Source organism: Mycothermus thermophilus (assembly GCF_041956435.1).
Source record: "Mycothermus thermophilus strain CBS 625.91 unplaced genomic scaffold VTJ04scaffold_1, whole genome shotgun sequence".
NCBI lineage: Eukaryota > Fungi > Ascomycota > Sordariomycetes > Sordariales > Chaetomiaceae > Mycothermus > Mycothermus thermophilus.
The window spans coordinates 1,670,894-1,689,917 of NW_027191427.1; the positions used below are offsets into that span (position 1 = coordinate 1,670,894).

Sequence of the window (19,024 nt, forward strand, 5' to 3'; positions counted from 1 at the left end):
GTTCCCGGGGTTGCGCAGAAAGCCGGCGCGGCTTTTCTGTGGTGGAGGAACGGTGCAGCCTGCGGGGACGGGGATGGGGATTGGAGGGGGGTTGTGTTGGCGGTGTTGGAGGTGAGGTTGAAGCTTGGGGCTTGGGACGTGAAGGTTGGAGAGAAATTCGACCGCCAAATGTTGATGGCAGCCACAGAAATTGGGGCTGGGAAGCTGAGAATTGTGGGGCACAGTGTGGCTGGAGCGGCTCTGACTGGTCGAAGCTGACACCCCTGTCGAAACCAGCTTCCAGACAGATGGTGCGCTTTCTCGGCATTCGATGGAAGCTCCATCCAAAATCCCAAGCCGGGTGCTCACCTCATCAACCGACTCACACAAAATCCCGGAGCTTGACGGCCATGGCACTCCCAACAGAACTCGCAGCGCGCTCAGCGCTGTCGAGGGTTTGCACACGGTGCTCCGTGTCTCTGAGGAGACAGGCCCAGTTCCATAATGGCCTCCTGCAGTCCTCATCTTCACCCCACCAACACCGTCTCTTCTCCGGGAAGACCGCCAAAGCTGTCCCGATGAATGCACCGCTGGCTTCGACTGCCCGGACCAAGCAGACAAGGCGATACTCTTCTGAATTCCCCAAAACAGGCTTTATCTCGACTGGTCCATCCTTCGGAACCCAGCCTGGGCAGCGAGTTCTGGCTGCCGATGACCTCTTTCACTCATTCACTAATTCCCCAATTCCCGAGATTCGGCGCCGCGCTGCCTTCATTAGACAGCATGCCAGATGCCCACATCCTGACCACCAACATGGTGGACCAATGCCTCCAGCTCACGTCGACTTTGAGTGCCCCGACTGCGGCATCCCTGTGTACTGCAGCAAGGAACACTGGGCCGACGACTATGAGGCTCACCTGCAGATTTGCGATACCCTGCGCCAGATCAACGAGGACGACCACGACCTCCGGTCTGGTCGTCTTTTCCCTGAGTTCGAGTATGCAGGGCCACAGATGGAGGAAGCCCTCGTTAACATGACCAACTGGGACACCTTCCTTTACACGAGGAACTTCAATGCCATCAACGACGACAGGAGTCTGAGGCAAGTAACACGATTGCTGACGTATCCGGTTACCATTGGGAGCATCCTTCATGAGCTCAGCCCTTACAACCTCAAGGCTGGTGGGAGGTTGACAGCCGAGGGTATCAAGAGCTTTAGCGGTACGTGTTGTTCTGTGGACTCCAAATCTTTCTTCCACAACAAACTAATATGGTTGCAGCGCTTCGCTACACGCTGCACCCACCCAAGACGGGCGGTGGCATGGATATTCGGGGTCTGCGCCTGGAAGCACCGCCAGTACGCATCTTCGTTCTCGGAGCCCGGGCAGAGTCTTCCCTCCCTCGCAACGCCTGGGTACAGCTTGCGCACCTCTTCCCCCGAGCGCGCATCCACCTCATCTTTATCGGGCCTGAGAGTATGATGAACCGGGATGATGAATTCCCGCTCCCCGAGCGGACCCCGAGCAACCCTTGGGGCATGATTGTCGAAGACCGGGTCTGGCACAGCATGAAGATCAGCACCATCGTGGACTACTACCACACGATCCACAAGACGGGCTACTTCTACCCCTACGACCCTTACTTTGACTGCTTCGTCATGTTCCACCCAGGCCTGGGCCACCCGGCCAGCTCTCACGAGTGGGAGGAGACGCTCCCCATGCTGCTCGAGACCAAGGTGCCCATCATCGTCACGGGCTATACCCAGGAAGACATGGAGCGTGACATAAACTGGGTGCACAAGACGGCGGCTGGAGAGTTTGATGTGCTGCTGGAGCCTGGCGAAAACCGGTTCCGCAGCTTGAGGTGGGATCTGAATGACCTGGACCCCCAGGATATCAGCGCTGGGAACTGGGGTGTTTGGGCGTTCAGGGGCAAGAGGTATGTTCTCTTATTCTGGACTTGGTTTGGGGGAGAATTGGGCGCTGACAACGTTGCTCCAGGTACGAAACGACTCGCAAGGACTCGGAGTGAGCGGGCCGGTCTGCAGGGAGACTTGGACCCGAGTTGTATCAACGCGAGGCTTGTCTCTGTACTTGAGGGGCAGCCAGTGTATACAGATACTATGTCCAATGTATGTCTATATGGATACCTGAACCTGTGATGTGCATATACGCGGCGTTCTCTCCAGCTTTCATGTCAAGTTCTTGGGACAGGTTCATCTGTGAGGGGAACGGTTCGCTGAGGGAAACCAGCTACCTTCTCATACGACCTTGACCACCACCACCAGGAAAGGTAACACAACACTGCAGACCTGACTGTTTTATCCTTCCGACTCTGTTGGCCTTTCGTTGTTTTCACACTCTGGCATGTTGATGTCTATAATGGTGGTGGTGGATGGTGGTGGTTAGTTTCACCGCCTTCCGTTTTCGGTGTAGCCTTGCGGAGGGCGGAACGGCTCTGTGTCCCCTGCTCCAACCTCACGTCATTCCCCGTTCTTCGACATCGCAGAGCACATGCTCAACGAACAACAAGAAACATCGGGCAACGAAATGCTCTCTGCATCTTCGACTCCATGATGACGACGGCACTCTGCTGCCATCTATGATCGCCATGACAACCGGGACTTCCTCACCAACGGTTCCCCTTCCTGCCCGCATCCCAACTCCAAACATTCGGCCCAAAGTCCCAACCTCACGCACTTCCAGTCCTCAGTCTGAAGTCGCCGCCGCCGCCCCCTCCTCGTCCTCCTCCTCCGATGCCATAACCGCATCACGATCCAACCAATCCTCAACTCCTGCAACCGACCTCGGCACCTCACCTCAACAACCTGTCGGAGCATCCCGTCGCCCTCCTCGCGGCCCGCCGCCAGACCCCCTCTCTGACAAGGCGACAACCTTCCTAATCCGCCGCATCCTCTGTCCCCAACAACCAGACAAGGCAAAGAGCACGCCTGCCCCCATCGAGGACCTGCTGCCGCCCCTGACCAGCCGCAACGATGTGGACCTGCAGCTCTACGCTCTCATTGCCATCATCCTGAGGGAGTACGTCCAGAACTGGTATGCCAAGATCACGCCGGACGAGACTTTCGTCGCCGAAATAGTCCAGATCATCGCCCATATCACGCGAGCTCTCGAGCAACGTCTGAGGAAGGTGGACTTGGAGAGCTTGTTATTCGATGAGCTGCCAGAGTTGCTGGACAGGCACATCACTGGTCCGTCTTCCCTAGCTCCTCACCCTTCTTCTTGAACGGGGAAACACAACCGAGTTGCTCCGTACTCCTCCGTACAATGTACCTCCTTCTCCACGCAGTGCGCCAAGCTGACACACTAGTTCCGTTTGTTAGCCTACCGTGCTGCCCATGATCCCATCACGCAGCCCCCAATCAAGTCAGATCCTCGCGAGATCTATCACTCGCTCTGGCCAGCTCCAGCTCTTTCCCCGGTGCCCCGACCCGATGACCCCGAAAGCATCGCCTTGCAGGCGGATAACGAGACGGCCTACCGCCAACTGCTTGTGGATTCGTTTTTGGCCGTCCTCCTCCCCACTGAGGATCTCGAGAACAACGCTTTAACCGCCCTGGTTGGCCAGATCCTCTCCGAGCTGATCATCCGGAATGCCTTGATCAACAAACTATCGGAGCCATGGTTCATATGGGAACTTCTCATCATCGTGTCGCGGGCGGCGGGAGGGCAAAGGGGTACGGCGGCAGGCACCCCCGAGGCTGAGGACCATCCGGGATCATCCTCGAGCCACACACCCCGACCAGGAGGAGGAGGACGAGCATTCTCGCTACATTCGCTGTTCTGGGCCATCGTGCATTGGGCCGTTCTCGCCATCTCATTCATCAGAGCTGCATTTTCGACGCTGATGATGTCCCGTTCGCTTCCGCCACGGACGTTGTCTTACAGCTCTGGGTTCGGGGATGTAACACGATACGAGAGCGACAAGAAGCCGTCTCCTGAGTCTGTTCGCCACGCTGAAAGGCACCCTTCAAAGAAGCCCATCGTGGCGTTCCGGTTGTGGTCTGCCGTGTCGAATCTCGTTGAGGTGGACCTACGGATGCCCTGGCTTTCAGGCACCCTCTCAATGCTACAGTGGATCGCCATCGCAGGGCCAGGACGAATCGCCGGTCTGGACGGCGCTCTGGACAGGTAAGTCACGACTTTGTTCCATCAATCCATCCGTTCATCTGTTTCCCCTAGCTTGCCACCCTGAAACCCCTCTTTTCTTTTCCCCTCGCTATGTAACTCCTTCTACCCCTCCCCTCTCATTCGCTTACCACACTCTACGTTTCGGGGGCTGCGTCATGCTGCATGAGCTCAAGGTCACTGGACCTGCCGACATCGCGCCACGGCGCGAATCAGGGCGCGCTCTGCGGCTCTTGAAGGTTGCAAGGGCACCTCGGCACGATATGAAAGCTCTCTCTCTATCTACAACGGATGTGCTGCTCTTGTGTGTCGCCGGATGCGGTCCCGGCAAAATCACTTGATGCAAGCAGCATCCACTACCTCCGCATTGCCCAACCGGGAGAAGCAAAGGCTCGGGCCAAAAAGGGAGAAGAGAGAGAAATCCGGGGATGTAGTGCAACACACCTCCCACATGCCATGCGGCCAAATCGGCGACCCGCAGGAAAAGCGTATGAAGTCCCGCTTTCTGTTTGCCGCCTTGACTTCTTGTCATGGACGGCTTGCATGTCACGTTCCGGCCAATCGTCATTTCTTCCCTCCCTGGCTGCTTCTGATTGCTCAATAACTCGGCGGGGCCCACGAAAACCTGCACCATCGGCGAGCCTGATTTACGCGCCGGGCTGGAGCACGACGACAGCCAGGGGGTGGCCAAGTGAAGTGAAGGCTCTCTCCGACACCCTTGCTCCATCATCAACCCCAATTTCGACCCCTCCTTACACACAACACACACGCTCCGCCGGCTGGCAGCCGCGGTCCCGGTTCCCTCCGTGTCTCACTCGCGAAATCTTCAACGAGGATAGCATGGCTTTCTCGCGAGTGCTTTTCCTTAATTGTTGCGCGTTCTGGGTTTGGAGGTGCGCGACCGAGCGATGATGAAATGAAAACCCCATCCAGAGCCATGAAGACATGGGCTGATGGCTGGAGCGCCACAAAGTCATCCGCATCTCCCCGGCCCGTTGATGACAAAAGATTGACATCTCCGGGCTTGAGCTCAGACGCGCACTGCGTGACGCTGAGAAGGGAAAGTTACAGAGAGAACCCGGCGCCGTTCATCGCGATTTCGACGCGTGAAGGGGTACGGAGGAGGCTCGAGAAGATCCCAGCCTCATCTCTCAACTTGGTCAAGACCCGACAAGTCGAGAACGTCGAGTGACAGTTCTCCCGAAGTCAAAGTTTCCCGTCCCGAAGACCAAGACGCATACAAGGTGTAAGCACTGCCGCTGCAGCCGCTCCTGGCGCGGTGCGTTCGGACCAACAGGTTCTTGACCTTGACCGACCAACTGACCGACCGGCCCGGTGTTGATCGACAACGGCCGGATCCGTCACTTCTTTTTCGGATGCACCACACATGTTTCAGCCTCCTCTTTCCCACCGTTTCTGCTAAAAAACTTCCTTGTCGGGGACCGTTTTTCCCATGTGGCTCTACTGAAAGAGGAAAAACGTGGTGAAAGTGAATGGAGATCAACTCCCCTCCATCCTATCCTGTTCCCCCACGCAGGAAGGATCTTTGAGAGCCCCTGGTCACCTTTTCCCCTCCTCCTTGGTCCCTTCACCAGTGTGTGTGTGTGTTTGTCCCACGTACCGGACGCACCACTCACCTTCCCCGCAGCCTCGATGGCTTGCCTCTCTTCTTGTCTTCCTATTCTTCGATGGTCATATGGGGACGAATGAAACTTTGCCCGCTAACCTGAACCGGACGGACGATGATGCTGATGGATGATAGGCTTCTCTCCCACCTCATCCGCGTCCATGTCTTAGACGCCTCCCGGCTGCCACAACTCCTGCGCACTGTGCGTGGCGCCCTCTTCCCGAACAACATGCCCGGCAAGCCTACCCTCTTCCCGCCCGCCAACGACTCCGAGCTCCGCGCCCTCAGGCGCCGGTGCGCTAGTGCGCTTTGGGCGCTTGTCCCGAAAGCAGCTGGCAGGCTCTTCTTTTCTCCTAGCGGCGGCGATGCTGGTCTTGGTGGTGGTGGTGGTGGGCATCTGTTCGGATTTGGCCTTGGGGCTCCGGGTGCTGATGGGGCCGTCAATCCCGTTTCCACCCCGCGGCGTCAAAAAACGGAAGCATCGACAGAGCTGAACCAAGGCCGGGGAAAGGAATCGGGAATGGCCCGGTCAGCGCCAAGATCTCCACACGACGACCTTGCTTCTGCTGCTGCTGGGCCTGTGCCGTCCACTCCTCAACAGTTCCAGGCCAGACCAGGGTCAGGATCAGGGTCAGGGTGGTCGTCCCCCCGGTCCTCCTCCCGGCGGTCCGCTCCCGAACCGAGGAGGCCGAACGCCGGCAGCGGGGCAGGCGCGGCTGCCATCAGCACCAGCACCACCAGCAGCACTAACGATAGCGGGGCAGCAGCAGACGGCACTACCGGCGGTCAGCAAGGTGAAGAAGCTCTCCGTCAACGTGGTCATCTGCAGCAGTCAAATCCCAACAAACGGGCTGCAAGCAAGAAACTTAGCGCCGCAGATGCAGACAACAACAGCAGCAGCGAGCCACGGTCGGAGGAAAATGCCGACGCCAGCGCCGATACCGACAATGATCAGCAGCCCTACCTGGACGAACTAGACCGCAGCATCCTCGCCCCCTTCTCCGACGCCTACTGCAACAAGCACCTCGTCTACGGCATCCTCGAGCTGCTGCTCGTGCGGCTGCTGCCCGAGATGGGCGAGAAGGGCGTGCGCGAGCTGTGGGAGGAACGGGGCGTGTTCCTCCCCTAGCTTCCTGGCACCCACCCCTCCCCTTCTACACTAGTGTAGTGACCTTCATCTAAGTAGTAAACCTACGCTAGGTAGCCGGTGATGCTCTTCCGTCGTACGCTAGCGCATTAGTCTAGTACATGCTTAGGGCATGGGAGGGGGAGGGGAAAATCATGAGATGATGATGTCATGGCGCGTTGGCGTTGGATTTGGTTGAATTTGCTGGTTGTCTGTCTGCTGACCTGTCACGACCCTGATGATTGATTGATGATGATAGATAGCTGGCCATTAATGATCAATGACAATAATGATAATCACAGTATCGAGAGTCGCTGTTCCTTGCATGGAGTTGCGCATGTTGATCTGGCTGTGTGTACATAAGACTTAACAAGCACGTGTGTACGTACCTATGTGTAGAGAGGTGCCTGACCGAGATAGTCCATTGAGACGAAGCCCTCGCACGTGGTGACACTGGGATAAGATTTACCTTGCACCTCATCTCTCTACCCAGTTTTTTGTTAGGATTGATTTAGGCCAGTGGTGAAAAAAGGAGACGTCTCATTGAAGCAAGTATACAGAGGCTTCTCTTCCAAACATCCCCCTTTCCACCCAAGCCAAGTTGATCAAGCGGAAGTGTGTGTGGCGTCTTCAATACCTTCCCAACTCCCTATTCCTGGTTTCCTCCCAACCAAAGCGCTCCATCATGGCCCGTTGTGATGACTTCCGAATTCCCTTCCCTACCCGAGTGCCCTATAGTTATCCCAATTATCCCGTGCAATAAATCCCAACGTAAACAATAAAAAGCAAAAAGCCCCTCCGATATCCAAATCAATGTGGCATTGTGAGACCAAAAAAGCCGTCAATCCTTCGGATTCTCCACTCAGAACATAGGAACGCATCCAACCAACAAGTTGGACAGGTACCCATCTCCCTTCCAGTCCAAATCCAAGACTTCCGTCGCCCCTCTCAGCCCAGTACGACGGGGATATATAGCAATGATTTATCAGGAGATCGGGAGATGAAATAAAAAGTGAAAGAAAAGTAACGGAAAATAATTGTACAGAGAAAGGGGAGGAAAGCATCGAATACAAAACAGACAGATATGTACCTATGGAGGAAATGGGAGAAATGGCTCCGAAATGAAAAACAGACCGGGGTGAGGCGCGAGGATGCAGCAAGGAATCAACTAAATCACAAAAGCGCAAGGCCGTGAAGTCCGCGTGAGCGTGATGTGTCTTCCGGGAACCTGAGCGTATATCAAATTCTGGGTGACAACGCCGAATCCGGGGTATATCGAAGGTTGAATCAGGAAAAATGTGTTCGTAAAGCCCAGTGTCGCAGTGGCGTAAGATATGGGTTTGATCGTATGAATCGACATAGTGTACTCGTCGTCCTTGCCATATCTCCGGGCTGGCGACAAGAGGTGCAGAACCCCAGAAAAAAAAAGAACAGTCCAGCCTACTAGGCGCTCGTGGTCTCGGCCTTTGCCATGACCGGTGGCGCGTTGGGCATCTCACTGTCACCCTCGGGGATTTGGGTTAATCCGCCGAGTCCGGTTGGGAGGGTTTTAGGTATTTGGCTCTGATGGATCCGTAGCTTCTCCGTCAATCTCATCAGAGTCATGTATTCGTTTTGATCAACAAACCCGGCGGCTTGCGAGATAAACGATAGCAACGTGTCGGCGGCCCGGCGAGCGTCTTCCTGTGTGGGTGAGTTGGGAGAGGTCGACGTGAGAGGTGTGGTAGTTGAACGGCCGGCAATGCTGCTGCTGCTGCTGCTGTGGCGGAGCTGGGGAGGAGAAACAGTTTGCTCAAACGTAAACGCGGGTCCGCTGGTAGCCGAGTCGAGGGCTGAGGAGGGCGCGGTCGAAGGAACCTGGTACTTGGGCGTGGCGGGCTCTGCAGACTGTGACTGGTTCATATACTCGAGGTCGAGCGTCGGGAAAGTTTGGCTCCGCGGCCTTTGAAACCCAGCGGTTCCATGGAGCGGGCCTTGTCCAGCTCTGTCTCCTGTCATAAAAGTACCAGCATTCGGGTCCGGAGAAAAGTTAAATGACGTTGTCGGGCTGATTGCACTGCCGGGGAAGGAGGGTGTCGTGGTGTCGGTGAAGGGTGTGTTCAGCGATGTTGTGCTCTGGGAGGCCGAATGCTTGTAAGCACCATCCATGTTGAAGCTGATGAAGTTGCCCACGCCATCTTTCTCTTCGTCGCTCTTGTTTGCCGACAGGGGTGATGGAGAGAGGTGGCCTGATGGAGATGCGGGAGAGATAGCGCTCCCAGGCTGGGAAGCAGACAACGAGGGTGAGCCCGAAGACCGTACGCTATCCGGGATGTTTGTCTCTGACGCGCGACGCAGCAGCCTACCACCACCGGTGCCTGTTCCGAGACCGTACTTGGCCATAAATTTGTCAACCCAGGCCGAGGTGGTGGACTCGATCAGCGGGTCGCCTGCCGCCGCCGAGTTAAAGAGGCGCAGCTTATCCTTAAGCATCTCCTTGGTGATGGGTTGGCCTTTGTTCTTGCTGCGCTGAACATAGTTCAGAAGCGTCTTCTCAACGTTGACACCCTTCCCTTTGTTGATAGCAGCGCGCTTGGCCGGAGAATTGCTACTGTCGCTGGACAAGTTTAGATACTTGTCCTTATTCCGCAGGACTTTCGACACAGTACTGGTGACCATGTTAGCCAGGAACAAGCCAGAGAGGCACCCTCATCACTGGGGGAAAAAACAGCGGCATGATGAGACTGTAGACCCTACCTCCTCTCCACGCCGAACCGAGCGCCGATGTCCGTCTGCTTGGCTGTCGGGTGGTCCTCGGCATACTGACACATGGCGCGGCGATCCTCATCAGTTAGGGTCTTCCTCGGCTGGGATGTCGTCTGAAGAGCAGGCAGTTTTGTCGGTTTGACGGGGGCTGTGATGGATGGGATGGCAACGGGCGGTGCCGAATGAGCCGGTGCGTAGGCGGTCGTCGGGTTTGTCAACATACTCGGCCACGGGGCTTGAGGCATCATGAGCATGGAAAGCGTCGTGTGAGGAGCTTGTGGTATCGGCTGTGGAGGCGGCGGCATCCTGCCGATAGATTCTGAGGGCAGACCATGAGCGACGGAAGGGATGAACGGATAGCTTGCCGCCGCGTAGCCCGGCATTGTTGTCGGATGTTGGAAGCTCATGTCGACCCAGCTCTCACTGACACTATTGAATGTGTTATCCGAGGAGAGATGACTCTCCTGGCCCAGGGGCGTCGAGGCAGATATCTGGTTATGCATGGTGATCCGCGGGCTTCGCCCTGATCAGGCGAAACCAGGACAGTAGCGCGGGGGAGGTGAGGTGAGCAGCAGCAACAGCAGAGGTGTCGTCTCTTTAGGACGGATGCCGTGGATGAGAGCCAGTGGCGCGTGTGAGTGAGTGTGTCAAGCGCCACAGAGGTCTAGCGGGTTGTGGAGATTCACTCGTCCGGCAAGAATGGACAAGACTGTTTTCAAGGGAGGGCATGCATGATACGGTCAGGCTTCTCGGCGACCAATTGGTCTCGTGAATCGTACATGCAGCAGTCTAGCCGTCAGGGAAGTAGTGAGGATGGCGGAGAGGAGGGGGAAGGACGCTTAGAAAAGGGTGTGGATGAAGGAGCCGGATGCGGAGTAACACAAGACCTGCACACCTCAGGGCAAGGGAGCGGCGGCAGAGGCGCCGTATGGTGGGGGTTGTTGTATGGTTTGTCTGGTAGTAGCGTCCCCTTGTTCCCGTCAGTCGTTGAGCTCTAGCGGCGGCACGATTTGGGTTGCGCTGCGAAGGTGCAGAACCAGCGTGGGTGGCTGGACGGGTCTCTCCCCAAGTCCCAAGTCCCGATGACCGCAGCAACGGCCACCAAGTCCAACTGCAGGAGCCGAGATAACCTTGTGAGCTAAGAGGGCAACGGGCTCTCTTCTGCCGAGGGTTGTCTCACGTCAGAAGGGAGGCGCTGTGTCTGGTTGAGAGTATGCATCAGCAGCGAAAAAAATCGGGGCCGGCGAGTTTCCTAAGCCGGGGCGAGATCCAGGAGAATTCAGGGCGAGAGCGAGGTGAGGCGAGGTGAACAAGCATCAAGCAGCAAGCAACCAAACCGCGGAGGGGGAGCTTGGCTGAGCGGCAGGCCGCGAGAGCGATGATGCAGTCGATCGGATATTGAGCAGCAAACAAGGGACAGAAAGAGAGGCAATGTGCCAGTGAACGAAGGGAGGAGGCGAGCGAAGCTGCAAACTGCCGCCGTAGATGCCAACCGGTTCTGGTCAGACTCGCAGGAGAAAAAAGAGCAGCGGGCAAGGAAGGGACACACACAACTCGGTGAGGTGGGGAGGAGGGGAGGATGGACCTTCCAGTCCAGCGGCGATGGTGGCATGCTACGAGCTAAAGTAGGTATCGATGTCTGCCGGGAAAGCAGCAGTCTCTGCGCTGAAAGCAGGAAATGGCAATGGTATCTGCATCTTGAAGCAGGGGTCAAGGGGCCCCGGCTTAGGACGGGAAGGCACAGTGGAGGCCCAGCCCATGACAGGATGTGGGAAAGGGACTGGTGGACGGAAGGGTGGGCGTGCGAGCGAGCAGGAGCAACAAGAGCAGAGAGCGAGGAAACTGCGAGCGTGTGTGCGGCAGTGGGGGTGTGCGCAGGGAGGAGAGATTCGAGCAGCCCAGGGTAGGTACTTACTGGAGGTGGGGAGGCAACAGGGGGGCTTGGATGGTTCAGCGAGATCCTGGCCTGGAAAATGGGCTGGCGTTGGCTGGTGGGTTTGCCTGGCTGAACTGGGCTGGGGCCTGCTCGCTCGCCGGCAGGATGACGGGATGGAGTGGGAGGCGAGAGCTCTGGCGAGCGGACTATGTGGACGTGCTGCTGTTGAGGATGCAGGGTGGTGATGGCGGCATGGATCGTGACTGACAGGAAAGGAGACAGATCTGGGGATACGGAGGAGAGCGACATGGGATTGGAGCTATGAAGAGCCTCCTTCCCCAGACAAATCCAGACACACCAACCAGGAACACAACCGCCCGGACTTGGCTGACTTACAGTCTCTAGTTAGCGGAAGGAGACGCCTCGGGTTACCAGGTAACAAGCCCTCACTGTCTTTCCAGGTAGCAGGTTCCAGTCTCTAGGACATATCACACACGCACCAATTGTCCAACCTAGATTCTCTGAGTCCATTCGCTGCGCGTCAGCTCGCCTGGACGGCACTTCGTCAGTCCTTATGGATCATGATGCTTCTCTTTTGTTGCTCACTTCCACTGTGGGCCCAATCCATCCCGAAGGTCTCCAATTCTCACTTGGACCCCCCCGCCGACCTTGATCGCCGCGCTAGGTAAGACGGGTTCTGCGCCCTGTCTTCCTCTCCGTCCCGAGGTGGGACTGTCCGTAGCGTCCTTCGATCCCGTCCCCGGCCCTGGAGAAAAAGCAAGGTTGCGTCGCGTGTGGTGCTTGGACCCGAGTCTATCGAGACCAAGAGACGGGTGCCTGAGGCGGGAACAACGTGCCGTCCTGCGCCGCTCAGCCGAATTCGGGTGGCTTTATCTATGGATGGCGGAGGAATTTGTTTAATTGCTGAGCTTGCAAACAACCGACAACAACCGCCCGCCAGCGAGCCTGATGATGGTGAACACTGGTGGCTATCGCGCGTCTTTTCCCGACCATATCAACGACCTGCGGAAGCAGAATGAACTGCTCCCGTCATTCGGGCGAAGCTTCATGGAGCGAGAACGCGCCATGCACCTCGTGGATTTCTTATTCGCACAGTACGCCACTGCTTCATCCACGACCACGACCACGACACAGATACAATCTGTCAGGTGGCTTGGAGGAGTTGACAGGCGCCATCGAGCATGAATGGCTCGTCCAGATCGACAACCAGGTCTGTACGGAGTACCTCGCAGACGAATCCCCCTTTTCTCTTAATCGCCCCGTGATTCCGACTATTAGTCAACAATAGTTTGGAGACAATCGTCAGCCCAGTTTGCGAATCAGAACAGCAAGAGGGCGGTTCATCAAGTTCCTCTGGTGGTTAGGTTCTCCGTTTTTGTTGACGCGAAGAGCCGCCGCTAGTGTGCTGCAAAGTCCGCAGCGGGACCGTCCATCCCACCTCACATCCACCATTCTTCGTCACTCTTTTTGGGAGGGCCGCGTGTGGGCCGCGTCTTGCGTCTCGTCCGTCAGGCTCCCGTCAGGTTTTCGGGCAGCGCCGCCAGGAACCGGGCTTGGGCTGACCCACCAGCATGCGTCGCCTCACCTGGCCAGGACCACCTGGCCGCATAACGGGCCCTGCGGCTTTTGTTTCTGGGGAAAGCCTTTTCATCAATAAAAATCTGGGGAATATAGTTACAGGTGAGTACGTGATGACATTCTGGCACTGGGCTGGCCGGCATTACCCTGACAGGTCCTGGTAACTGCTCCGTATCTCTGGGCACCCTTGCGATCGACATCGGAAAGGAAACCTTTCCAAACCACCCTTCTCCTGTCCAACTGAGGATCGTCGGTCCTGCTCGGTTTCGCACTTCCTCCGGCCAGTCAATAAAGTGGGTACAGAGGACTCAAGATTCAGGTACACCCTATGGACAATCGGCTGCGAAGTGAAGTGAAAGCCATACCTTAGACATCAACATCAACACCGCATCACCACAAAGTCAGGACGCCAAGCATGGCCAACAATGCCTGATTTGGGGCGTTTCACAAATTGTGACCCCAAGCCCGGGAGCGCTGAGCGGTTTGTCAACGCGGTTCGCTAGCGTCAACCGGCATCGATAATCTTGACGGCCCGGAATTCGCCAAGTTCTCCCCCGACTTGATGAAAGGCCTTCCGAGACATGGCCAACCCAACGTTTCTGCCGCGTGCTGCGGTTGGTTTTTTTTATGTTGGTGGCGTCCCAGTTTGCGACTGTGTCTGTCTGTGTCTGTCTCTCTTTAGAAGGAGGTTTTTGTTCCCGCACCTGCGCCTCCCCAACGATGATGATGGTGGTGCCTGGTGAGGGACTCACTCACGCTTGCAGCGCGAGCCCCTCCTCCCAACAAGAAACCAAAGGCGGGGGAACTTGACATGTTGACCCGAAACGCCGCAACCGAAACGGTCGCCAGCCAGGGCCTCACGTTTTGAAAACTGCGTTTCCTTTTGAAGAAGTGAAACCAGAAGATAGAGAGAGCTGGGCAAGCCGGGGTGGTGCGGCATCTGGGGTTGCAATTGCTCGGAGCAGCCAGGGTTCTAGGGTCTTGGGTGCCGGAGACATTGGTCGAGGCGCCGCGCTTCATCGCGGACCGTGCCCGAGTCCGTCCAACGGCGACGCTCATGGGCGCCGCTTGCCTCTCATTGGTCGCAATTCCTTCACCGTTCTCTGGTTTGATTGGTCTAAAAATGACGGCTGCCAGGACAAGGGTCCGAGCGCACGGGCCCGGCCTCGAATCCCACTGGTCGATTCTTCGCCTTCTCCACCCGGTGTGCGAGCAAGGCTGGACTTCCATTCAAACGACCTGACCCTTCCTCATCGAGGTGCTGAGGTGAAAGTGTAGACCAGTTGCCGCCTTCGTCTTTCCATCTCTCTCCGCAGCACTAAGATGGGCAAGCGCGGCAAAAAGTTTGGACTTCCCCTCGGTCCGGCATCTCTGGAAGGGAAATTCCCGAAAGAGCGACCGCTTTCTCCCAGAGGCCAAGATGGTGTCGGGACAACTCCGACGTCCATCAACGATATCATCATTCCAAGACACAACCTAACGTAGCACGCTCCACAACTCCGAAGACGGCATGTCGTTTATCTCAACCACCTGACCTCTAACTCGCAGTAGCCATCGGCTTCCTCGGGCCAATGGGTCGCCTGAACCTCAAACTCCCAAAACCCTTCGATCTGGTGCCGAGAACAACCTCAGCTCTCCAGATCTGAGATACTGATCATGATAGCTCCGGAACGCCCCACATGACACTGGTTGGTTGCGGCACACGATCTTGGTCGGATCTCGTTCGCCCATGCCCATGCTCCTTTTTCATCTTCACCTCGACCGTATACTGTGCACCGGCACATGAGAGATCTCACATCCATGTGCACGTCAGACGACATGGCATAGATCTCGTCGTCTCAGTCTATTCAGCAAAGACCAACCAGCATTGAGTTCCCCGTTCACTGTAGCTGAAACTCCGTACATCATGATCCCGCCGGTCCTCGCCGCCGCCGGCACCCCTCTGCCTGCAACGGTACGGTACCTCGCAGCGCCCCGTATTTGCGCCGCCCGTTCCTGTTTTTGCGGCTTCATTGGATCCCCTTCGGGAGACTTGGCTGGCAGTCTGACGACCATCATTGGGTTGCATTGCGCTCCAGGGACCATCGCGATCATGTCCTGCGTGTTGTCGCGAGGGCCGGAATCAGTTACACTGAATCCTCGTTGGGCCGAGAAAAAAGAGACCATGGATGGTAGGCCGTTGCCACACGAGAAAACCCTCATTGTGTCATGACACAGGCTGTTGTATGGTGGTGGTGGTGTTATGCCTCCTTTCCCTATTCATCACCAGCCTGACCCGTGAAAGGAAAGCTGAGCTCGAGGCTGAACCCCTTCGGACCACCAACAAGCATCCCTTTTTTGAGGTGCGTCTCCCCAGCGGTATTGCGGTCGGGACAAATGGCTAAAAAGCAGAGGTCGACAGACGTTGGGTATAGCCGCCGCCGCAGGGTGACATTCAAACCGGAAGCTTCCTCGGCCAAGGGAGGGAGGGTCATTCTTCCCATCCCCATTCATGGCTCCAGACCGTGACGTACTACCCTGATTCTCCTTCGCTCTGTTAAAATGTCGAAACAGGTGAGAGCATGAAACAGACAAGGGCAAAAAGCATGAACAGCCAACCGCCTTGTCGGCCGAATCTTCGGCCGTTCGCTCCTCGAACATCCAACCCAGCGAACAGAATCGTCAATTGGGCTTCACCGGCTTATTTTCTCCGCGGCTTCAGTGCATAATGTATCGCTGAAGCAAGCACGGAGTACATAGATCCCACGCGGGGATTCATTCCTCTCGGCCGAGCGTTTGACGACAGTGCTGTGAAGTAGTACTCTGTTGTAGTAGCAGAAGGAAGCAGCAGCAGCCCCTCTCCTGGCGCGAACGCGCTGAGGAAACGCAATCCTCATCGGCTTCTGTCGTCTTTCATCAGACCCTCCTCCCCCACGACAAACCCCACGACACGACAAGGGGGGAAATGAGGGGTTTGCGGCGGACCGGAACCAAAAAAAAGTCAACCCAATTCTTTTTGACACCCATCCTTATCGGCATTCTTCGCCTCTGAAGGCCGAGGCATGGCTTGGTGAGTGAGTCCCGCAGCTCTGCCTGTCCACCTGGGAGAGTGCGTGGTGAGACTTTCTTGTTTTCCATCCTGGGGAGAGAGAGCGGGAATGCTGGTGAAGGAAGAGGCCAATAATCGCTCAGCAGCATCGTCGTCAGCCTCATGGACATCGCCTTCTTTTGCCTTCGTCATCGCCCCTGGTTCAACCGTTGCTGACAAGATCCAGGCACAGCGCTTGAGAGCAAAACTCCTCCGTAACCCCTGGTAGTAGTCTTTCTTTTCAATGCATTGCAGATCATCCTGCTCCTCCAAGCGTGCCGGCCTTCGAAGAGTACCCGGTTTCTTCCTCCATGCTCTGCTTCCCTGTGCTCCGCCACCGGACATTCATCCTTCTTCAAGTGCTTCTTCGCGGCAAGTTACGTTATCCCACTCCGGCTCAGTCCGCCTGCCTGCTATAGTACCTATGGACATACACCTACGCCCTACCGCCGTGCTCGCATGACTTGTCCGTGCGTCGTTGAGGCGGCACTCTCCTTTATTTTATGCCGAGATCGAACCTTGCAGATGATGTGGTGGTGGGAGCGTGTGTGTGAGCCCTACGAGAGATGCGGCGCTGCCCTGCCACACACACGAGCACGTTTCATCCCATCTTTTTTTTTCCCTGCTTTTGGCTTGGCCCTGGGCCTGGGGACGGCTGTTCGAGTTCAAAAAAATAGTAACTCTTCTCGGAAGTTTAAAACTCCCCTTTTGGTACTCCTTGGGGCGTATGCGTGCGAGAGAGAGAGAGAGCTGAGAAGCCGAGGAAGGACTGCATGCTCTGCTGGCCCCCAATGGTGTCTTAAAGAGGATGTGATGGCAAATCAGCTTCCGAACTCAATACACGCGCGCACACACGCACAGCTCTGAGCAGAGCGCGCAACATGTTTTCCTGGCCTGACCTTGCATCAAGTGCGGCTGCAAACCTGCAGAATGCAAGGGGTCAGCGTGCCTTGTTTTGGGGTTAGCTACCGCGGGTTAAGAGGGCGACTGTTGCTTGTTGCTTGTTGCATGTCTTCATCTTATCAAAGCCATGAGGGGATAATTTACTGTTATAGGAATCTTTAGGTTTGCAGACGCGGTAGTTAAGCTGGCGATTTGCAATTCTTGTTGCTCTGGATGTCTGACATGACTCAGGTACTACTCCGTACCTAGGTTCATGATCTCTCGAAGGATTGAACCTCTGCTTTCCCCCCTTTCCATGCGAGGTATGTACATACATACCAGATCCTTCTCACCCGACTGGCTACCACCATCACGATCACAATCCTCCACAAAGTCCAACTTCTCACACCCATACGCCTGTGTAACCTAATGCATGCTAAGTATGCTGTGCACCCATCAATGGCCAAGATCGAGGAGACCTGACGCCGCACACCTAGCACAAAGCATCCTAGCTCTGCCCACCATCTTCGTTCGGCATTCACTCCTGTGCGTCGCCGCGGGCATCCCCCTTCTCGGCTCCGAGTCTTCCATCTGAACTGACGATGAGACCGACGTGACTCAAGCCGTCTTCCTCCTCCGCCCCTTTCAACTCCGTGAAGTGTACTACTGCTATCTTCAGACTTGCTCAGCCTCGTCGCCTTCATTACCCACAACGGCAAGTTAAACCATTTCTAATACTAACAGCCCAACAATCAGGCCTGAGACATGGCCGCAGGACGCAGATTCGCGTGCATTCCTCACGAGCGATATGCCTCCTGCGTATGTACGGTTGTTGAATGTACTTATGTATGTCCTTCAGATCAACTGGCAGGTTGACGCCTCGCGCTAAGACAGGTCGGCGCAGAACTAGGCCGGGTTATTACTACTATATGGTCCCAAATATAGTACATGACCCAGATCAGCAAACCGCTCCTGTGCTCAACAGTTTAAAGTCTGTAGTTAGCTGTGTATGGGATGTATGTGTCCTGTATGCACCTTGCCTCTCGGGCCCAAATGCCGGGCCGCCCCCTGGCATTTGGCCGCCTCGCCCAGTTGCGGCAGACAGACATCGGACGAAACGAAACGTTTGCTTCACATAGAATCAACTCAGAAATGATCGTCCCTCAAGTAAGGTATTATGGCGGAGTTTATTCCAGGTTTAGGTATTTGAGTTTTACACCACCAGCTCCGTAGGTAACCTGGTGGGTAGCTAGCCTTGCGAGATCATATCCTTGTTTCTTGAGGTATTACACATCACGGCTCGCCCCGTCCGATCGAACTTTTGCAATAGGCGATGGAAGAGACATGCGCAACACCATCTTGTTGCGCATGCTGTTTCGCTTCATAACTTGCAGCAGATTGTCCGTTGCTCGCTCCCGAGTGTGGCTTCTTCCGGGAGATCCTGTGACCAACATTCGTATGCACGTCGGGTAGTGAACCAAAACCTATCATGGAGGGTTTCCCCGGCACGGATGCACGCAGCAACGGCGAACCAGCAGTTGGAACCAACCCTCCCGAAAGCTGGTTCGTACCGTGCTGTTAACCCAGGTACTGTACCTAGTTTGCTAGCATTCGCCCGAGAGAGACACTGCCACTCTAGCATTCACTTACTCCGTAGGTACATGAGTTAAGCGCCGGCCCGGGTCGGGCCAGGCGTTGGATCGGGGCCTGCGTCCGCGGGATGTATGTATGTATGTATGTACGTGCAGTTAACAAATTGCCTGAAGTAGCAAGGCAGCGCACCGATCGGCCTGCTCTGACTTTGGAGCTTGTAACCTCGCCTCGTCCCGCAGCGGGCGGGTGTTGGCCTGCTTCCCGTAGCTATCGAGCTGCAAGCCTGCTGTTCGTTGCCCGTCACCTGCAGGTCATGTGCCTCATCCCCACGTTCCCGGCCCTCCTTCTCTACCCTCCCTCAGCTAACCTACCTCGAACTGCC

The 19,024-nt window shown here is 56.2% G+C and overlaps 5 protein-coding genes across 5 annotated transcripts, besides 2 other annotated features; 3 read left to right on the plus strand and 2 right to left on the minus strand.

Annotated features, from left to right (window-relative positions):
• Window positions 1-803: 803 nt before the first annotated feature.
• On the plus strand, window positions 804-2,010 carry VTJ04DRAFT_619 (uncharacterized protein; the record flags this gene model as incomplete). The annotated part of the gene is made up of 3 exons (XM_069364385.1): window positions 804-1,200; window positions 1,260-1,917; window positions 1,980-2,010. 3 exons carry the CDS (start codon window positions 804-806, stop codon window positions 2,008-2,010), a joined length of 1,086 nt encoding a protein of 361 aa, XP_069223229.1.
• Window positions 2,011-2,589: 579 nt separating this feature from the next.
• VTJ04DRAFT_620 (uncharacterized protein) lies at window positions 2,590-6,883 on the plus strand (the record flags this gene model as incomplete). Its single annotated transcript, XM_069364396.1, has 3 exons — window positions 2,590-3,190; window positions 3,323-4,130; window positions 5,890-6,883. 3 exons carry the CDS (start codon window positions 2,590-2,592, stop codon window positions 6,881-6,883), a joined length of 2,403 nt encoding a protein of 800 aa, XP_069223230.1.
• A 1,440-nt stretch (window positions 6,884-8,323) lies between these two features.
• Window positions 8,324-10,128, minus strand: VTJ04DRAFT_621 (uncharacterized protein; the record flags this gene model as incomplete). The annotated part of the gene is made up of 2 exons (XM_069364407.1): window positions 8,324-9,527; window positions 9,617-10,128. 2 exons carry the CDS (start codon window positions 10,126-10,128, stop codon window positions 8,324-8,326), a joined length of 1,716 nt encoding a protein of 571 aa, XP_069223231.1.
• Window positions 10,129-10,356: 228 nt separating this feature from the next.
• VTJ04DRAFT_622 (uncharacterized protein) lies at window positions 10,357-10,767 on the plus strand (the record flags this gene model as incomplete). Its single annotated transcript, XM_069364418.1, has 2 exons — window positions 10,357-10,551; window positions 10,624-10,767. 2 exons carry the CDS (start codon window positions 10,357-10,359, stop codon window positions 10,765-10,767), a joined length of 339 nt encoding a protein of 112 aa, XP_069223232.1.
• A 76-nt stretch (window positions 10,768-10,843) lies between these two features.
• On the minus strand, window positions 10,844-11,810 carry VTJ04DRAFT_623 (uncharacterized protein; the record flags this gene model as incomplete). The annotated part of the gene is made up of 2 exons (XM_069364429.1): window positions 10,844-11,098; window positions 11,541-11,810. The coding sequence occupies 2 exons, from the start codon at window positions 11,808-11,810 to the stop codon at window positions 10,844-10,846; spliced, it is 525 nt and encodes a 174-aa protein (XP_069223233.1).
• Window positions 11,811-17,857: 6,047 nt separating this feature from the next.
• Window positions 17,858-17,868: a sequence feature (Short protein (VTJ04DRAFT_624, KAL2124259.1) was converted to a misc_feature.).
• Window positions 17,869-17,943: 75 nt separating this feature from the next.
• Window positions 17,944-17,959: a sequence feature (Short protein (VTJ04DRAFT_624, KAL2124259.1) was converted to a misc_feature.).
• Window positions 17,960-19,024: the final 1,065 nt, after the last annotated feature.